The sequence below is a fragment of the Trichomycterus rosablanca genome, chromosome 12 (assembly GCF_030014385.1).
Source record: "Trichomycterus rosablanca isolate fTriRos1 chromosome 12, fTriRos1.hap1, whole genome shotgun sequence".
NCBI lineage: Eukaryota > Metazoa > Chordata > Actinopteri > Siluriformes > Trichomycteridae > Trichomycterus > Trichomycterus rosablanca.
The window spans coordinates 29,397,216-29,414,666 of NC_085999.1; the positions used below are offsets into that span (position 1 = coordinate 29,397,216).

General features: G+C 41.3%; 1 protein-coding gene across 4 annotated transcripts; it reads right to left on the reverse strand.

The window, feature by feature from the left end:
• Positions 1-139: 139 nt before the first annotated feature.
• Positions 140-16,736, reverse strand: LOC134323938 (interferon alpha/beta receptor 1a-like). Of its 4 annotated transcripts, none has more exons than XM_063005552.1 (7): positions 16,657-16,736; positions 13,422-13,548; positions 13,005-13,186; positions 10,608-10,747; positions 9,392-9,536; positions 7,229-7,356; positions 140-1,147 (listed from the first exon to the last, which is right to left on the reverse strand). In XM_063005552.1, exons 1-7 carry the CDS (start codon positions 16,703-16,705, stop codon positions 935-937), a joined length of 984 nt encoding a protein of 327 aa, XP_062861622.1. In that variant the 5' UTR covers positions 16,706-16,736; the 3' UTR covers positions 140-934. The 4 variants fall into 4 exon arrangements, with proteins under 4 accessions (XP_062861622.1, XP_062861626.1, XP_062861625.1 ...); XM_063005556.1 differs by lacking the exon at positions 16,657-16,736 and adding an exon at positions 13,694-13,748; XM_063005555.1 differs by having other exon boundaries at positions 1,042-1,116; positions 7,229-7,552.
• Between the last annotated feature and the right edge of the window lie 715 nt (positions 16,737-17,451).

Here is a 17,451-nt window from a genome sequence, read left to right on the forward strand (position 1 = left end):
TGACACAATGCACATTTTTATAGATGTACTAGCAAACATTTACAATACTGTATTTGAAATGTACAATCTCAGAATGATAAAATAATTTATGAGGCTGAACACTTTTTCAGAAGCTTTATTACAATACCTGTTTACTGACGATACAGAAAGTTTCGTTTTTTTTTACTTTGTATTGTAACTCCTGACTATGTTTTTGATTTGTGTATGTGACTTGTCTGTCTTTTTGGTTTTAGAATACCTGTTGCACAAATAGCTCATTATCATTGCAAAACATAAATATCATACACTACCGGTTTTATGCAATGCCTGTGTAAAGTGAGATTCTCAAATGCAAATCATCACGTGTAAGTTTAAAGCATTAGCACACTAATGTACTAATGCAACAGTCCACTCATGCCATCAGACTGGTAGTGTGCTCAACAGACGTTGGCTGTATTTACCTTCTAGCCACTGCAATAGAGGGTCCTACTGTCTGGATAAGCACTAGCAGACGTGGTGGAAGAATACAGGAAGTTTAGCGTGGTCCTGGGTGTATAACTGTTGCATATATACACCATATGTACAGAACATGCCACTTCAGAAATTAATCTATTTCTGTGATATCAACACTTGTACAGCATTACATTAGCAGTGTAATTTTTTGAAATGTCACTGGTATCTGGTCACATGCTGAAGCACAAATATGTTATAGGTTGTTGTATTCTCAGTGGCAGCACAGTGGCATAGCTGGTAGCCATACAGCAACATGAACCCAGTAATAATAATTCCCACATCCACCCATTCTTAAACACTTTCTATGTGTGTTCATATGTGTTTTCCAGTGCTTTGGTGGTAGGAGATCTCTGATCACCCAGGGGTTCCTGTTTTCCATGTCTCTCCTGATTTCCATTCCATTCAGGAGATCTAATGACCAATAAAATATCCTACATACTTGTCAGCCCTCCTGTAAAGAACTGATTCCTGAGTCTTGGTCTGAATTGTTGGTCCAGTGGCAAACAGACTCTGAATCCTCAAGTTTTGCAGATAATTCCATTTCCTGCTGGTCTAATGTTGTAAGTGCTGACTCTATCTTGGGGGTGATCACAAGTGGTACGGTGCAACTTTCATCTTGGGCTTCTAGGAGTAATGGAACAAAAATGGGAAAATCCTGAGGATAAAAAGAGATTGATTCATTATGAATATTAGGGATGTCGTTAATTGTATTAATTAACGCATTAAAATTAAAAAAAATTATTGGGCTATGTTTGTGCCACTTTAAACATACTTCACTGTGGTAATTTGCACTACTTTAACACAGCAACATTGTGTATATACTGATAACACCGGTCTTTTTCCTGTTTGCGGTCTTGAGTTACAAATTACTCGAGCTGCTGCTGCTGCTGCTACATATTGCGAAACATAGGGTATTTAAAATAATTTTTGTTTTCAAAAAGCATGAGAAATCATCACTAGACAAAATTACAGTTATTAATTGACACTTCAATATCATCTTTGGTCAAAACATGCCTTTGTGCATCTGCGCGCACAGATACCCGTTACAGGCTAAATGAGCTCAGACTGGAATTTGGAATTTGGATGGAAAGCCCGTGGACTGTACACGTCATGGGAACATTACAAACACTGGTGTTAAATGAATCGCAATAGACTGTAGACGCTTTAACATAGTTAACAATGTGGGTCTACATGACGTTATATGTGTTGCATCTAGAAATGGTTGTAGTACCCTGAGCGCCTGTTTTCAGTGGCAGGGTTATGAACAGGAAAAGATCCTCACTTTTGCCAGATAATGTGAATGTTAATCATTTTATCATAATTTTATTAGATTTTTTATTGGTAAACATTTTCTTGCAATAAAAATGTGCATAACTTAAAATTTTGCTTAGTTACTTTTGCAGTTGATTAATCGTGATTAATTTGATTCTTTAATCGAGATTAATCTCGATTAAAAAAATTTAATCATGTGAGAGCCCTAATTTATATATATATATATATATATATATATATATATATAGTGCCATCAGAAGGCATTTACACCCCTTCACTTTTTCCACATTTTGTTACGTTACAGACATATTCGAAATCCGATTTGAGTATAGCTTTCTTTTAAAAAATCTACATGAAATAGCCCATAATGACAAAGTGAAAACATGTTTTCAGACATTTTTGTAAATGTTTTAAAAATGTAAACATTTAAACATAATAGGTACATAAGTATTCACACCCTTTGCTATAATGCTCAAAATGGAGCTCAGGTGCATCTATTTACACTGATCATCCTTGAGATGCTTCTACAACTTGATTGGAGACCACCTGTGGTAAATTCAGTTGATTGAACATAATTTGGAATGGCACACACTTGTCTATAAAAGGTCTCACAGTTGACAGTGCATATCAGAGCAGAAACCAAGCAATGAAGTCAAAGGAATTGTCTTTAGACCTCCGAGACCGGCACAAATCTGGGGAAGTATACAAAAAAATTTCGGCAGCATTGAAGGTCCCGAAAAGCACTGTGGTCTCCATTATTCGGAAATGGAAGAAGTCTGGAACCGCCAGAACCCTCCCTAGATCTGGCCGCCCGACCAAACTGAGTAATCGGGGAAGAAGGGCCTTGGTCAGAGAGGTGACCAAGAACCCAGTGGTCACTAAGGCAGAGCTCCAGCGTTCCTTTGTGGAGATAGGACAACCATCCAGTAGGTCAACCATTGCTAACACACTCCACCAATCAGGCCTTTATGGTAGAGTGGCCAGATGGAAGCCACTCCTCACTAAAAGGCACATGGCAGCCCGCTTAAGGATTCTCAGACCAGAGGAATCAAAATTCTCTGGTCTGATGGAACCAAAATAGAACTTTTTGGCCTGAACTACAAGCGTCATGACTGGAGAAAAACAGGCACTGCTCATCGCCTGGCTAACACCATCCCTACTGTCAAGCATAGTGGTGGCAGCATCATGTTTTTCTGTGGCAGGAACTGGGCGACTAGTCCGCATAGAGGGTAAGATGACAGCAGCCTCGAATGAATGTCCTCGAGTGGCCCAGCCAGGGCCCGGACTTGAATCCAATTGAACATCTCTGGAAAGACCTAAAAATGCCTGTCTACAGACGCTGCCCATCCGACCTGACTGAGCTTGAGAGGATCTGCAGAGAAGAATGGGAGAAAATGCCCCAAAACAGGTGTGGCAAGCTTGTACAGACATACCCAAGAAGACTTGAGGCTGTGATTGCTGCCAAAGGTGCAAAATATTAAGCCATGGGTGTGAATACTTATGTACCTATTATGTTTAAATGTTTACATTTGTAATACATTTACAAAAATGTCTAAAAACATGTTTTCACTTTGTCATTATGGGCTATTTCATGTAGATTTTTAAAAAGAAAACTATACTCAAATCGATTTTTAAATATGTCTGTAACGTAACAAAATGTGGAAAAAGTGAAGGGGTGTGAATACTTTTATATATATAATATATTCAATTTAGATACATTTAGAAATCCCCATTTGTGCCATGAATACTATTTTCATTCCATAAATTGTGCAATACTGAAATGTGGTTCATTATGAGTCAAACACACACATGACTGAGAATTGTGTGCTACAAAAGTATTTCCCCCTTCCTGATTTCTTCTATTCCTGAATGTGTCATTTTTCTTTATTGTTTCAGTTCTTTAAACTACAGTTTACACAAGACAAAGAACCTGAGTAATCACAAATCACAGTTCTCAATGATGAATCCGTTTATAAAAACAAATGCTTCTAAAATAACTAGAGCCAGCCAAACATGACCAATAAATGGAGATCTGTCTTTTTTATATCTTTTTAGGCATAAACTGATCCTGCCACAGCATCTCAATACCTAGCATACTCAAAGCCTTCATTTTTTACCCCTTATCCACTATTTAGAGGTGCCACTGTTCTTGAATTTTGGATTATTGTCCCTAAAACTGATTTTTAGATCATAGACTGTTGGCCTTAACAGACTGGAATCTATTACAACTATCCAAGTGTCTAAAGCAGTAAGGCATTCCCATACCATCACACTACTACTAACATGTAGTGTGATGCAGGTATACAGTGTATCACAAAAGTGAGTACACCCCTCACATTTCTGCAAATATTTCATTATATCTTTTCATGGGACAACACTATAGACATGAAACTTGGATATAACTTAGAGTAGTCAGTGTACAGCTTGTATAGCAGTGTAGATTTACTGTCTTCTGAAAATAACTCAACACACAGCCATTAATGTCTAAATAGCTGGCAACATAAGTGAGTACACCCCACAGTGAACATGTCCAAATTGTGCCCAAATGTGTCGTTGTCCCTCCCTGGTGTCATGTGTCAAGGTCCCAGGTGTAAATGGGGAGCAGGGCTGTTAAATTTGGTGTTTTGGGTACAATTCTCTCATACTGGCCACTGGATATTCAACATGGCACCTCATGGCAAAGAACTCTCTGAGGATGTGAGAAATAGAATTGTTGCTCTCCACAAAGATGGCCTGGGCTATAAGAAGATTGCTAACACCCTGAAACTGAGCTACAGCATGGTGGCCAAGGTCATACAGCGGTTTTCCAGGACAGGTTCCACTCGGAACAGGCTTCGCCAAGGTCGACCAAAGAAGTTGAGTCCACGTGTTCGGAGTCATATCCAGAGGTTGGCTTTAAAAAATAGACACATGAGTGCTGCCAGCATTGCTGCAGAGGTTGAAGACGTGGGAGGTCAGCCTGTCAGTGCTCAGACCATACGCCGCACACTGCATCAACTCGGTCTGCATGGTCGTCATTCCAGAAGGAAGCTGACGCACAAGAAAGCCCACAAAGAGTTTGCTGAAGACAAGCAGTCCAAGAACATGGATTACTGGAATGCCCTGTGGTCTGACGAGACCAAGATAAACTTGTTTGGCTCAGATGGTGTCCAGCATGTGTGGCGGCGCCCTGGTGAGAAGTACCAAGACAACTGTATCTTGCCTACAGTCAAGCATGGTGGTGGTAGCATCATGGTCTTGGGCTGCATGAGTGTTGCTGGCACTGGGGAGCTGCAGTTCCTTGAGGGAAACATGAATTCCAACATGTACTGTGACATTCTGAAACAGAGCATGATCCCCTCCCTTCGAAAACTGGGCCTCATGGCAGTTTTCCAACAGGATAACGACTCCAAACACAACCTCCAAGATGACAACTGCCTTGCTGAGGAAGCTGAAGGTAAAGGTGATGGACTAAACCCAATTGAGCACCTGTGGCGCATCCTCAAGTGGAAGGTGGAGGAGTTCAAGGTGTCTAACATCCACCAGCTCTGTGATGTCATCATGGAGGAGTGGAAGAGGATTCCAGTAGCAACCTGTGCAGCTCTGGTGAATTCCATGCCCAGGAGGGTTAAGGCAGTGCTGGATAATAATGGTGGTCACACAAAATATTGACACTTTGGGCACAATTTGGACATGTTCACTGTGGGGTGTACTCACTTATGTTGCCAGCTATTTAGACATTAATGGCTGTGTGTTGAGTTATTTTCAGAAGACAGTAAATCTACACTGCTATACAAGCTGTACACTGACTACTCTAAGTTATATCCAAGTTTCATGTCTATAGTGTTGTCCCATGAAAAGATATAATGAAATATTTGCAGAAATGTGAGGGGTGTACTCACTTTTGTGATACACTGTATGCTGGTATAATAGTTGTATTTTGGGATGCTTTGTTAGCTTTATGCCAGATGTTCCAAAATTTCTTGTGTACTTTCCACTCATCAGAACACGATCTCAAAAGGCTTGGGGATGATAAAGGTGTTTTTCCCAAATGTGAGATGAGGTTTTTGGTTCCTCTTGATCAACAGTAATTGTCATAATGCAACTCTCAGTTGTAGCCTAGTGATTCAGGTACTGGACTGGTAATCGAAAGGTCACTGGTTCAAGCCCCACCACTGCCAGGTTATCACTGTTGGGCCCTTGAGCAAGGCCCTTAACCCTAAATTGCTTAGACAATACACCGACCAGGCATAACATTATGACCACTGACAGGTGAAGTGAATAACACTGATTATCTTCACATCATGACACCTGTTAGTAGGTGGGATATATTAGGCAGCAAGTGAACAGTTTATCCTCAAATGTGTTAGAAGCAGGAAAAATGGGCAAGTGTAAGGATTTGACAGGGGCCAAATTGTGATGGCTAGAAGACTGAGTCAGAGCATCTCCAAAACTGCAGCTCTTGTGGGGTGTCCCAGTCTGCAGTGGTCAGTATCTATCAAAAGTGGCACAAGAAAGGAACAGTGGTAAACCGGCAACAGGGTCATGGTTGGCAGATGCTCAGTGACGCACTTAGTGAGCAATGGCTGGCCCCTGTGGTCCGATCCAACAGACGAGCTACTTATCTGGGGAACACATGGCACCAGGATGCACCATGGGAAGAAGACAAGCCTAATCTGAGGTCTAAATCCTGCGGTGCCTTGGATTTTCGACTAAAATAATTATGTGCCCTCCTAGATGAGCCATTTATGCACTCTTGGAGAAGTGCTGAGTGGACAGACAATTCTAGAAAAATGTTGCCAATGTTTACAATTTCCATTTGAAGATAATGACTTTTACTGTGGTTCGCTGGAGTCCCTAAACATTAGAAATGGCTGTGTGGCTGTTTCCACACTATGTTTTAAGATATTTCAGAATCTTGCCAACATCGTGTGCTGCCTGCTGAGAACTTTTATCCTACTTGAGTCTAGTCTCATTGAACACAATTACAAATAAAATGAAATTTCGTTGTTGGCTGATTGTGTTACTTAGAGAGTAATATCTTTTTTACACAGGGTGTATAAGGCGATAAGGCCATTTTCTTTTATTTAACAATTAAAATTTATTTAAAATCCATTCATTTACAAGCTATATTTAGTTTTTACTCTTTGTCTTTATCTTGTATTAAATGTAATATCCTGTATTTAAGATCTGAAACAGTTCTTGTTTCTTTTCACACTATTTAGAGCTGAATCAGATCTTGTGCTTTGGGTCTTTGTCTTTTTACATAACCCAACTCAACTTGAGCTTCAACTTGATCACATATTAATGACCATTCCCAGACAGGATCACTTTTATTGTCATTAAAATGTTTATTAAAAACAATTTGTTTAAATTTGTTTAAAATTTGTTTTAAGTATTATTGTTATGCATAGCTTAAAAAGTAAATACAGTTCTTAGTAAAGCACAAAGATTTCTGAATCCCAAAGGAACAATAAATTCTTACTTGGATGCTGTCAGGTGCTGTATATGAAGTAAACCATCTTCTGAGCTTGCTGAACATGTAAATTAAAACAGCTAGTAAAGGAATACCGCACAGCACACCAAGAATTCCCAGCCACACTAAAGGTCGACCTAGAAATGACAATGAAAGCTGAGTGAGCACCATATAGATTTAATGTAATATACACTTTATACACTGTAAGACGGGAGTTCAATCTCAAAAACTCAGCTCTGCCATCCGATTGGCTGTTGTTCATACAGGGTAGAAAGCCGGATAGGGACCTCATAACTGATGCAATTACGACCTCTGCTGGCTGATTGATGGCGCCTGCACAGAGTCGAGGAATAATGTGTTGATCAGGGTGTGGCTCTCTGTACACAAAGCTGATTCGCATATGAACTCGCCTAGTGCAGGTGAAAAGATGGGTCGTGTGTCAGTCTCGCTCTCCTCAATCAGCAGTGGAGATCAGCATCGGTAGAGAGGAAGCGTGATGCAATCGGGTAATTGGATATGACTAGATTGGTTTTGACCAACCACAACCCCACTTCTTGCAATACAGGGTTTTGATTCCGGAACATTCTTGCAAATGCATATTCCACAAGATAATAGCTAAGTAATTAACTGCAGGTGCTGTCGCAGGGTCAGGCATCTACATACAGACGTAATTGGTGCATCCAGCTGACTGGCCCGGCATGGACTAGAATCCTGCCTGTGTGTTACTGCATTGTGCCAAGTGATTTTAGGAACATTGGACCCACTATGACCCTGACCAGGATAAAGCCGTGGTAAAACATGAAAATGAAACGTGAAATGAGCCTTTCCCGTGTAATATGCAATTTGTTAATGCATTTTCTCCAATAAATTTCATCCAATTTATACCTAATTGCGATATGCTTCCTCTCCACTGGAGCTGTGTTTAGCGATTTAACGTTTTTCATATGCATAGGATTCAAGTAAGGTGGAACAGAATATGGAGAAAGGTGCATGCTGAGGTTCTTTAGGAATCTGCTCCTGCCCGGAGTAAAAACGTGACAGGCAGCTTTAGACATCTCCGTTGTATGTGTTAGTGGGAATATTGTGTTCAAAACTTTTGAAACCAGTCAACTCCCACATAGCTAGATATGCTGCTTACCTTCAAGGTTATGCATCTCAGCACCTTATTATATCAGAGTAACCCATTTTATGTATGACAGCTATGAAAATGTTAGCATTATCATTATTATTATTTTATTCTTTTACTAACATGGATTTGTATGAACACGAGTGTCGGATGATAATACATTTTGAGTGTTAGTGTTTGTGTGTGTGTGTTGGAGGGGCAATGTTTACGTAAATCTTGTAAACAAAGGACCCCACCTCACTGGCAGAAGCGACCATAGAAAATGTAAGAAAGTGGACACATACCATGTTACTCAGGGAGCATTTTAATTCATTGTTACGTAAGTCTAGATTTGAATGATAATAATTTCTCTTGCAACTCTGCATCTGCAACTGTAGGCAGTTGTAGCCTAGCAGTTAAGGTACTGGACTAGTAAGCAGAAGGTTGCTGGTTCAAACCCCACCATTTCCAGGTTGCCACTGTTGGGCCCTGAGCAAAGCCCTTAACCCTTAATTGCTTGGACTGTATACTTTAAGATGCTTTGAATAAAAGCATCTGCTAAATCCCAAAAATGTAAATGTAGGGCGCTCGGGTGGCGCAGCGGTAACACGCTAGCACACGATTGGCTACTGTTCATACAGGATGGGAGCTCCTCATAACTGAGGCAATTACAACCTCTGTTGGCTAATTGATGGTGCCTGCACAGAGTCGAGGAATAATGCGTTGATATGGGCGTGGCTCTCCATGCACAAAGCTGATCCGCATATGAACTCGCCCCGTGCAGGTGAAAATGCAGTAGGCTACTGCGCACGTGTCGGAGGGGGCGTGTGTCAGTCTTGCTCTCCTCAGTTAGGATGGGGATCAGCATCAGAAGAGAGGAAGCATAATGCAATTGGGTAATTGGATGCGCTAAAGTCGTGAGAAAAGGGGGAGAAAATGCATAAACATAAAAACATTTAAATCTCGGATAACCCCAACTGTAGTTCCGACCCCAAGATTGAGAACTGCTGACTTAAAAAAAAAAAGTGACGTTTCGAGAAGGAAAGGAAAAGTGTGAGTACATCTACCTGTGGTGCGCACACATTGTGGAGAGGTGTAGCTGCTGTTCTTCCTATGTTCGAGACTGAAGATGTTGACTTGAACACAGTATTCAGTCCTGTGCTTCAGTGAGGTCAGTGGAGCGTATGTGCTTTCAAACACCTTCTCGTGTTTCTATTAAATGCAAAAGAAACAGAAAAAGAAACATGTAAATTTGTCATTAAGATTTGAATTCAATTGAAAACTGTTAAAACAGTATACACCAATCAGGCATAACATTATGACCACCTTCCTAATATTGTGTTAGTCCCCCTTTTGCTGCCAAAACAGCCCTGATCCGTCGGGGCATGGAGTCTGACACCTTTCTATCAGAACCAGCATTAACTTCTTCAGCAATTTGAGCTACAGTAGCTCGTCCGTTTGATCAGACCACACGGGCCAGCCTCATTTACCACCCCCCCCACGTGCATCAATGAGTCTTGGCCACCCATGACCCTGTCGCCGGTTTACCACTGCTCCTTCCTTGGACCACTTTTGATAGATACTGACCACTGCAGACCGGGAACACCCCACAAGAGCTGCAGTTTTGGAGATGATCTGACCCAGTCGTCTAGCCATCACAATTTGGCCCTTGTCAAACTCGCTCAAATCCTTACGCTTGCCAATTTTTTCTGTTTCTAACACATCAACTTTGAGGATAAAATGTTCACTTGCTGCTTAATATATCCCACCCACTAACAGATGCCGTGATAAAGAGATAATCAGTGTTATTCACTTCACCTCTCAATGGTCATAATGTTATGCCTCGTCAGTGTACACTTCATGGTCAAGTCAAATTTATCTGTGTAAAGCTTTTTACAGTGGACGTTGTCTCATAATCCAAAACTAGGTAAGGGCCACACCTGCAAAAAAAGACTCCCTAAATATTACAAGGAAGAAACCTTGAGAAGGACCATATCTGGACACCTGACATTCTAAAACAATATCCGCCACCACACTCAACTTTAAACAGAATAACATTTTTTGAAAGGGGAGTATGTGTCTGTTCAGTCATGCTGAAACTGAACTCATATATTTGAAAGGTGTCCAAATACTTACTGTTTATGTAGTACATATCTGTACATGTAGATAGAGTTTAGTCATTTTTTCATTTTCATAAAACACCCTATTTTGGCCATTGACCCTATGCCTGTCTGAAAGTTCAGTTGTGGTTCAAGGTTCCAGTGCAGACCTAGTGTATGTTACCTGTGTGGGAGTTGAACTCTCCCAGTATAGCACACTGTACTGCAGATTCATCACACTGCTCATGACCGACTCGGATATGGTAAGTGTTAATACACCTACGTCTGCCTTTACATCCACTCTGCTGGGTGGTGATAGCTTGCCTGCAACATTTAAGAAAAATGCAGTCACAATTAATCAAATAAGGCAGTTGTAGCCTAGAGGTTAAGGTACAGGACTAGTAATCAAAAGGTCACAGGTTCAAGCCCCACCACTGCTAGGTTGCCACTGGTGGGCCCTTGAGCAAGGCTTAGGCTTAAACCCTCAATTGCTTAGACTGTAAACTGTCACAGTATTGTATGTTGCTTTGGACAAAAGCGTCTGCTAAATGCTGTAAATGTAAATAATATCAAGTTACAATAAGCACAGTATATGGATTCTCCAGGACTGACTCCGACCCTTATTGATAAACGGTTGGATGTCATTCCGAAGACTCAAACACGGTTAGGGTTTTGAAAATAGTTTGATGCTTTAAATAGAAGGAAATAATCTAGAGAAGATCGTTCACTTTTTTTTATTATTTCTTCAGATATTAAAAACTAATGATCTACTATTACTAAGTAGATCATCAAATCAGACATCATTAGACAACATCACACCAAAAGTCAAAAGATCAGTGAACTGGGCTGGCTTTACGGCTTACCAATATTCAGCATCAGATTTGTGCATTTATAATGTACATTTTACTTTTTTTATTTTTTGTTGTAATTAACCCTTCAAAAATATCCCCACATAAGTATCAGATTATTTCCATATAGCCAAACTACACTTCTCGTTTTTTTTTTCTTAATAATGACTTATTGAAAATAATGAAAATTTTCAAGACATTGTTTCCTAAAAACAAGATCAAGCACCATATACAGTATACACTGATCAGCCATAACATTAAAACCACCTCGTTTCTACACTCATTGTCCATTGTATCAGCTCCATTTACCATATAGAAGCACTTTGTAGTTCTACTATTACTGACTGTAACATACCTTTTTAGCCTGCTTTCACCCTGTTCTTCAATGGCCAGGACCACCACAGAGCAGGTATTATTTAGGTGGTGGATCATTCTCAGCACTGCAGCGATAATGACATGGTGGTGGTGTGTTAGTGTGTGTTGTGCTGGTATGCGTGGATCAGACACAGCAGCACTGTTGGAGTTTTTGTTAATACCATGTCCACTCACTGTCCACTCTATTAGACACTCCTACCTAGTTGGTCCACCTTGTAGATGTAAAGTCAGAGACGATCGCTCATCTATTGCTGCTGTTTGAGTTGGTCATCTTCTAGACCTTCATCAGTGGTCGCAGGATGCTGCCAACGGGGTGCTGGTGGCTGGATATTTTTGGTTGGTGGACTATTCTCAGTCCATCAGTGACAGTGAGGTGTTTAAAAATGCAAGCAGCATTGGTGTGTCTTATCCACTCATACCAGCACAACACACACTAACACACCACCACTATGTCAGTATCACTGCAGTGCTGAGAATAACCCACCACCCAAATAATACCTACTCTGTAGTGGTCATGTGGGGGTCCCGACAATTGAAGAACAGGGTGAAAGGGGGCTAACAAAGCATGCAGAGAAACAGATGGACTTCAGTCAGTAATTGTAGAACTACAAAGTGCTTGTCTATATGGTAGTGTAGAAACAAGGAGGTGGTCTTAATGTTATGGCTGATCAGTGTACAGTATATAGCAATTGGATCTAATGTTAGACAATTGGATCTATCTATTTTTATGCCAGAGCAGGGAAAGTACCAAGAGGCTTCAATCCTTCTAGTCCGACTCCTTAGATAAAAAGGGAGGAGGGGAGTATTCTGTTTCATGATACTGGAAGCACTGAAGCATCTTTGGTACTTCCCATGCTCTGACAAAACAAAAGATCAAACTGCAGGGGCAAGATGGGGGAAATCTAAGGCAGAATTCCAGTGCCCTAATAGAATTCTAAAGAGTCCTATTATATATGACACTTACTGTATTTTGTAGAGTATACAGTATATTGTAGATGTTACCTACACTATATAGCCAAAAGTATGTGGACACATGATCATGACACATTCATTCCAAAACTTTGGACATTGATATAAAGGTGCCAATCTGTTTGCAGGAAGGTCAGGCAGTATTGTTGGACAATTTTTATTTCATTCAGAAGGTGTTTAGTGTGGTCAAGTTGGAAGGTAGGCTATTCAAGTTCGTCCACAGCAGACCTGTCGAATCATGTCTTTATGTACCAGATGGAACAGGACAGGGACCTCCCAAAACGTACCATACTTTTAGCCATATAATGTCATTTTGTCATTGCGGTCCATCTAACAGTCAGGTTTAAGATAAAAAGTATCCAAAATATGCACAATAGCCACATACTTACTTTCCTCATCGGGTGTAAACCTAATCTTCGTCCAGTTGGATTGCTGTTGTTCAGTTTTTGCTCGTGCCCTTATCAGAAATGAGCCCGAAAAAGGCAGATTAAAGGAGGTGAAATTGCACTGCCTTTTCCTCAAGCCCTCACATGCTCGACTATATGATATCTCATTGTATTGATCGTTCCAACTAAGTAAAAAGAAAAAAGTAATAATTAGGGTATGATAATTATGCATGAGGATATGTCAGTGCTACTTGCTATTACTTAAACTAAGTTACATCGTCAAAACATTTCTGCGTCTTTACAGATCATGCAATAGCAGCTGGTCATGGGAATCGGTAAGCTTACACATACTAATAAGGGCAATTAGATATTCAAAGACATTTTACTCATGTATAAAAGTTACATTTTGCAGAAACTCACAAGGTGAATTCAGCAGTGAAGGTAACAAAGTTCCCAGGGTGGGTGTAGTTCCAGTCCCACTGCAGCATGTAGTTCCGATCCACGGCAGTCATTTCTAAATTCTGTGGGCTTGGCAGAGATGCAGAGACTGTAGAGAACAGTAAAACGTTCATTTCAGATTGGTTGCAACACTCAAAACTGCATAATAATTATGATGCTTTACAGCTGGGAGCATATTATTAATTTACACTAATGTTAGCAATTTATGTGGCTCAAACACCTGAACTACCTACTTTTGGGGGGATGAAGACAACATGCCAAACTCTACAAAGACAGCAGTAAGGATCAAGTCTAGGTTCCGAGGTCACTGGAGCTGTCTGGTACTGACACTACACTGTGTCCCTATAATGATCAAGACTGTGTTGGGATTGGAGTCTATACTCAGTGCTATGCTGTTTTACACCCTACATAAGGGCGCTATCACGATTTAGGGTGTTCAGAAAAACCCCAAGCTGAGAACATGCAACTTCCACACAGTGACCACAGTGATGATCAAACCCAAGCCAACAGAACACTGGAGCAGTGCGGCACCAGCAACACATTGTACCACTCTAATTGACAATGGTTATTCGAGTTGTATTTAGTAATCAATCCAATCTGATCAGAATTTAATTGGTCAGGAGACTATTCCAAGCACATTGCGATAATAGACCCCCCAAAGTGTTTGAGGATACCTCAAAGCGCATGTGGGGATGAGGACAACATGCCAAACTCTACAAAGACAGCGACCAGCAAACAGTAAGGATCAAGTCCAGGTTTCGAGGTCACTTGAGCTGTCTGGTGCCAAAACTACACTGTCCCTATAATGATCAAGACTGTGGTGGGTCCGGAGCCCATACTCAGCGCTATACTGTTTTACACCCTACATAAGGGAGCCAATCAGTCACACGGATTTATGGTCGCACCAACCATTATGGTTAAGGGTTTTCGGAAAAAAACCCATGCCAAAAATTTGCAACCTCCACACAGTGACCAGAAGTGAGGATCGAACCCAGGCCAACAGATCACTGGAGCAGTGCGGCACCAACAACACACTGTACCACCACTGTAATTGACAATGGTTATTCGAGTTGTTTTTAGTAATCAATCCAATATGATCAGAATTTCATGGGTCAGGAGACTTTTTTAGGCATAATGCGGTAATAGACCCCCCAAAAGGAGCCAATTCATTTTAAGAGTACCAGCATGTTTGAGGATACCTGGGTGTTGGAGAACACGCATGCTGAGATGAGGACAACATGCTAAACTATACAAAGACAGCGACCAGCAGTAAGGATCAAGTCCAGGTTCTGAAGTCACTGGAGTTGTCTGGTACAGACACTACACTGTGTCCCTATAATGATCAAGACTGTAGTGGCTCCGGAGCCACTACATAATGGCGCCAATTAGTCACACACAGTTTCATGGTCGCAACTACCATAATGGTTTAGGGTGTTTGGAAAAACCCCATGCACACAGTGATCAGAAGTGAGGATCAAACCCAAGCCAACTCAGCGTTATGTTGTTTTACATCCTACATAAGGGCGCCAATCAGTCACACGGTTTCATGGTCGCACCTACCATCATGGTTAAGGGTTTTTGGAAAAAAACCCATGCCGAAAATTTGCAACCTCCACACTGACCAGAAGTGAGGATCAAACCCAGGCCAACAGATCACTGGAGCAGTGCGGCACCAACAACACACTGTACCACTCTAATTGACAATGGTTATTCGAGTTGTTTTTAGTAATCAATCCAATCTGATCAGAATTTCATGGGTCAGGAGAGCACAATGCTGTTATAGACCCCCCCAATTCATTTCATGAGTACCAGCATGTTTGAGGATACCTGGAGGAAACCCAAGCAGTTATGAGGACAACATGCCAAACTCTACAAAGACAGTGAGCAGCAAGCAGTAAGGATCAAGTCCAGGTTTCCGGTACCGACACTACACAGTGTCCCTATAATGATCAAGACTGTGGTGGGTCCGGAGCCTATACTCAGCGTTATGTTGTTTTACACCCTCCATCATGGTTTAAGGTTTTCTGAACCAAAGTCACTGGATCTGTTGATGCATGCTCAATAATCCAGGTACACAAATCCACAAAGTTGAATCAGTTCATCTGGACACAAGTTTGTTGTAGAGATACGTTTCGTCACCCAATCCGAATGACTTCTTCAGTCCGAAGTCCACGTGTGTCCAGATGAACTGATTCAACTTTGTGTACAAAGTCACTGGAGCTGTCTGGTACAGACACTACACTGTGTCCCTATAATGACCAAGACTGTGGTGGGTCCGGAGCCTATACTCAGCGTTATGTTTTACACCCCACATAAGGGTGCCAAACAGTCACACAGATTCATGGTCCCACCAACCATCATGGTTTAGGGTTTTAAGTCACTGGAGCTGTCTGGTACAGACACTACACTGTGTCCCTATAATGATCAAGACTGTGTTGGGTCCGGAGCCTATATTCAGCACTATGCTGTTTTACACCCTACATAAGGGCGCCAAACAGTCACACAGATTCATGGTTTAGGGTTTTCGAAATAAAAGTCACTGGAGCTGTCTGGTACAGACACTACACTGTGTCCCTATAATGATCAAGACTGTGGTGGGTCCGGAGCCTATACTCAGCGCTATGTTGTTTTACACCCTACATAAGGGCGCCAAACAGTCACACAGATTCATGGTTTAGGGTTTTAAGTCACTGGAGCTGTCTGGTACAGACACTACACTCTGTCCCTATAATGATCAAGACTGTGGTGGGTCCGGAGCCTATACTCAGCGCTGTTTTACACCCTACATAAGAGCGCCAATCACGGTCGCAACTACCATCATGGTTTAGGGTGTCGGAAAAACTACAAGCTGAGAACATGCAACCTCCACACAGTGACCAGAAGTGAGAATCGAACCCAGGCCAATAAACAGAACACTGGAGCAGTGAATGAGTGGAATAGTGGAATTACGACAGTAAGACAAGTTTAGACACGTTCATTGCCAACACAGGAAGTCTCACTCAGTGTTGATGGTTAGACAATGTGCTCGAAGAGGTTCAATAACAATATAATACAACAGTGTTTAACGTGATGAAAGTACAGACACAATCACAGCCCAGAATTACTTACAGAAACAGTTCATTTCTCTTTCACAATAACAGGAATAAAGTTGACCAGCCAAGTTTCTCTTTCAAATTCCCTAATTCATGTTGCTTACCTGTAAATATGACGAGTAAAGTCAACCTCAGGTCCAACCGTGGTGGCATTTCTGTTCCCAAATCTTGCAGTCTCAACTGTTCGTGCCAGCCATGCCACAGCATCACCTGCCTACAACAAGAAAAGTAACGTGTAGCAGCAGTCTGCAGTAACCACTTCCTCAACACAGCACCTCCTCCTCCTCCTCCTCCTCCACAACACAGCACAACACAGCACAGCCTGAGTTCAAGACACGACTTCTCAAGCAAACACAAAGCCCAAAGTGTTCAAGCCCTGAAACACTACATTTTACTACAAAAATCACCATGCAGTGCATGATACCTCACACATTTTGTCGAGTTAGAATGAAACTGAAAGTACAGCAGAGTTCCTTTAACTAATGTTTATCTAGCCTGGAGACAGTAGTTGGAAAAGTTGGCTAACAGTACCGTTACACAAGAAATTTGATGTCAAACACAGTCATGGACAGTTTTGTATCTCCAAATAACCTCACTTGCATGTCTTTGGACTGTGGGAGGAAACCGGAGCACCCAGAGGAAACCCATCAGAGGTGGAAAGAGTACTAAAATATTGTACTCAAGTAAAAGTACTATTACTTTAATGATTTTTTTAAGTAATGAAGTATGAGTAAAATTACTAGTCTAAAAATCTACTCAAGTAAAAAGTAACTCATTTAAAATGTAACGTAAAAAGTAAACGTTACTTAGTTAGGGGCAGCTGTAGCCTAGGGGTTAAGGTACTGGTCCAGTAATCAGAAGGTTGCCGGTTCAAACCTCATCACTGCTAGGGTGCCACT

Coding starts and splice junctions, on each gene's coding strand:
- LOC134323938 (XM_063005552.1), bottom strand. CDS start 16,705: ATGCCACCACGGTTGGACCTGAGGTTGACTTTACTCGTCATATTTACA. Junction 13,549..16,656: donor TTTACTCGTCATATTTACAG/GTAAGCAACATG, acceptor TGTTCTCTACAG/TCTCTGCATCTCTGCCAAGC. Junction 9,537..10,607: donor AGAGTTCAACTCCCACACAG/GTAACATACACT, acceptor TGCATTTAATAG/AAACACGAGAAGGTGTTTGA.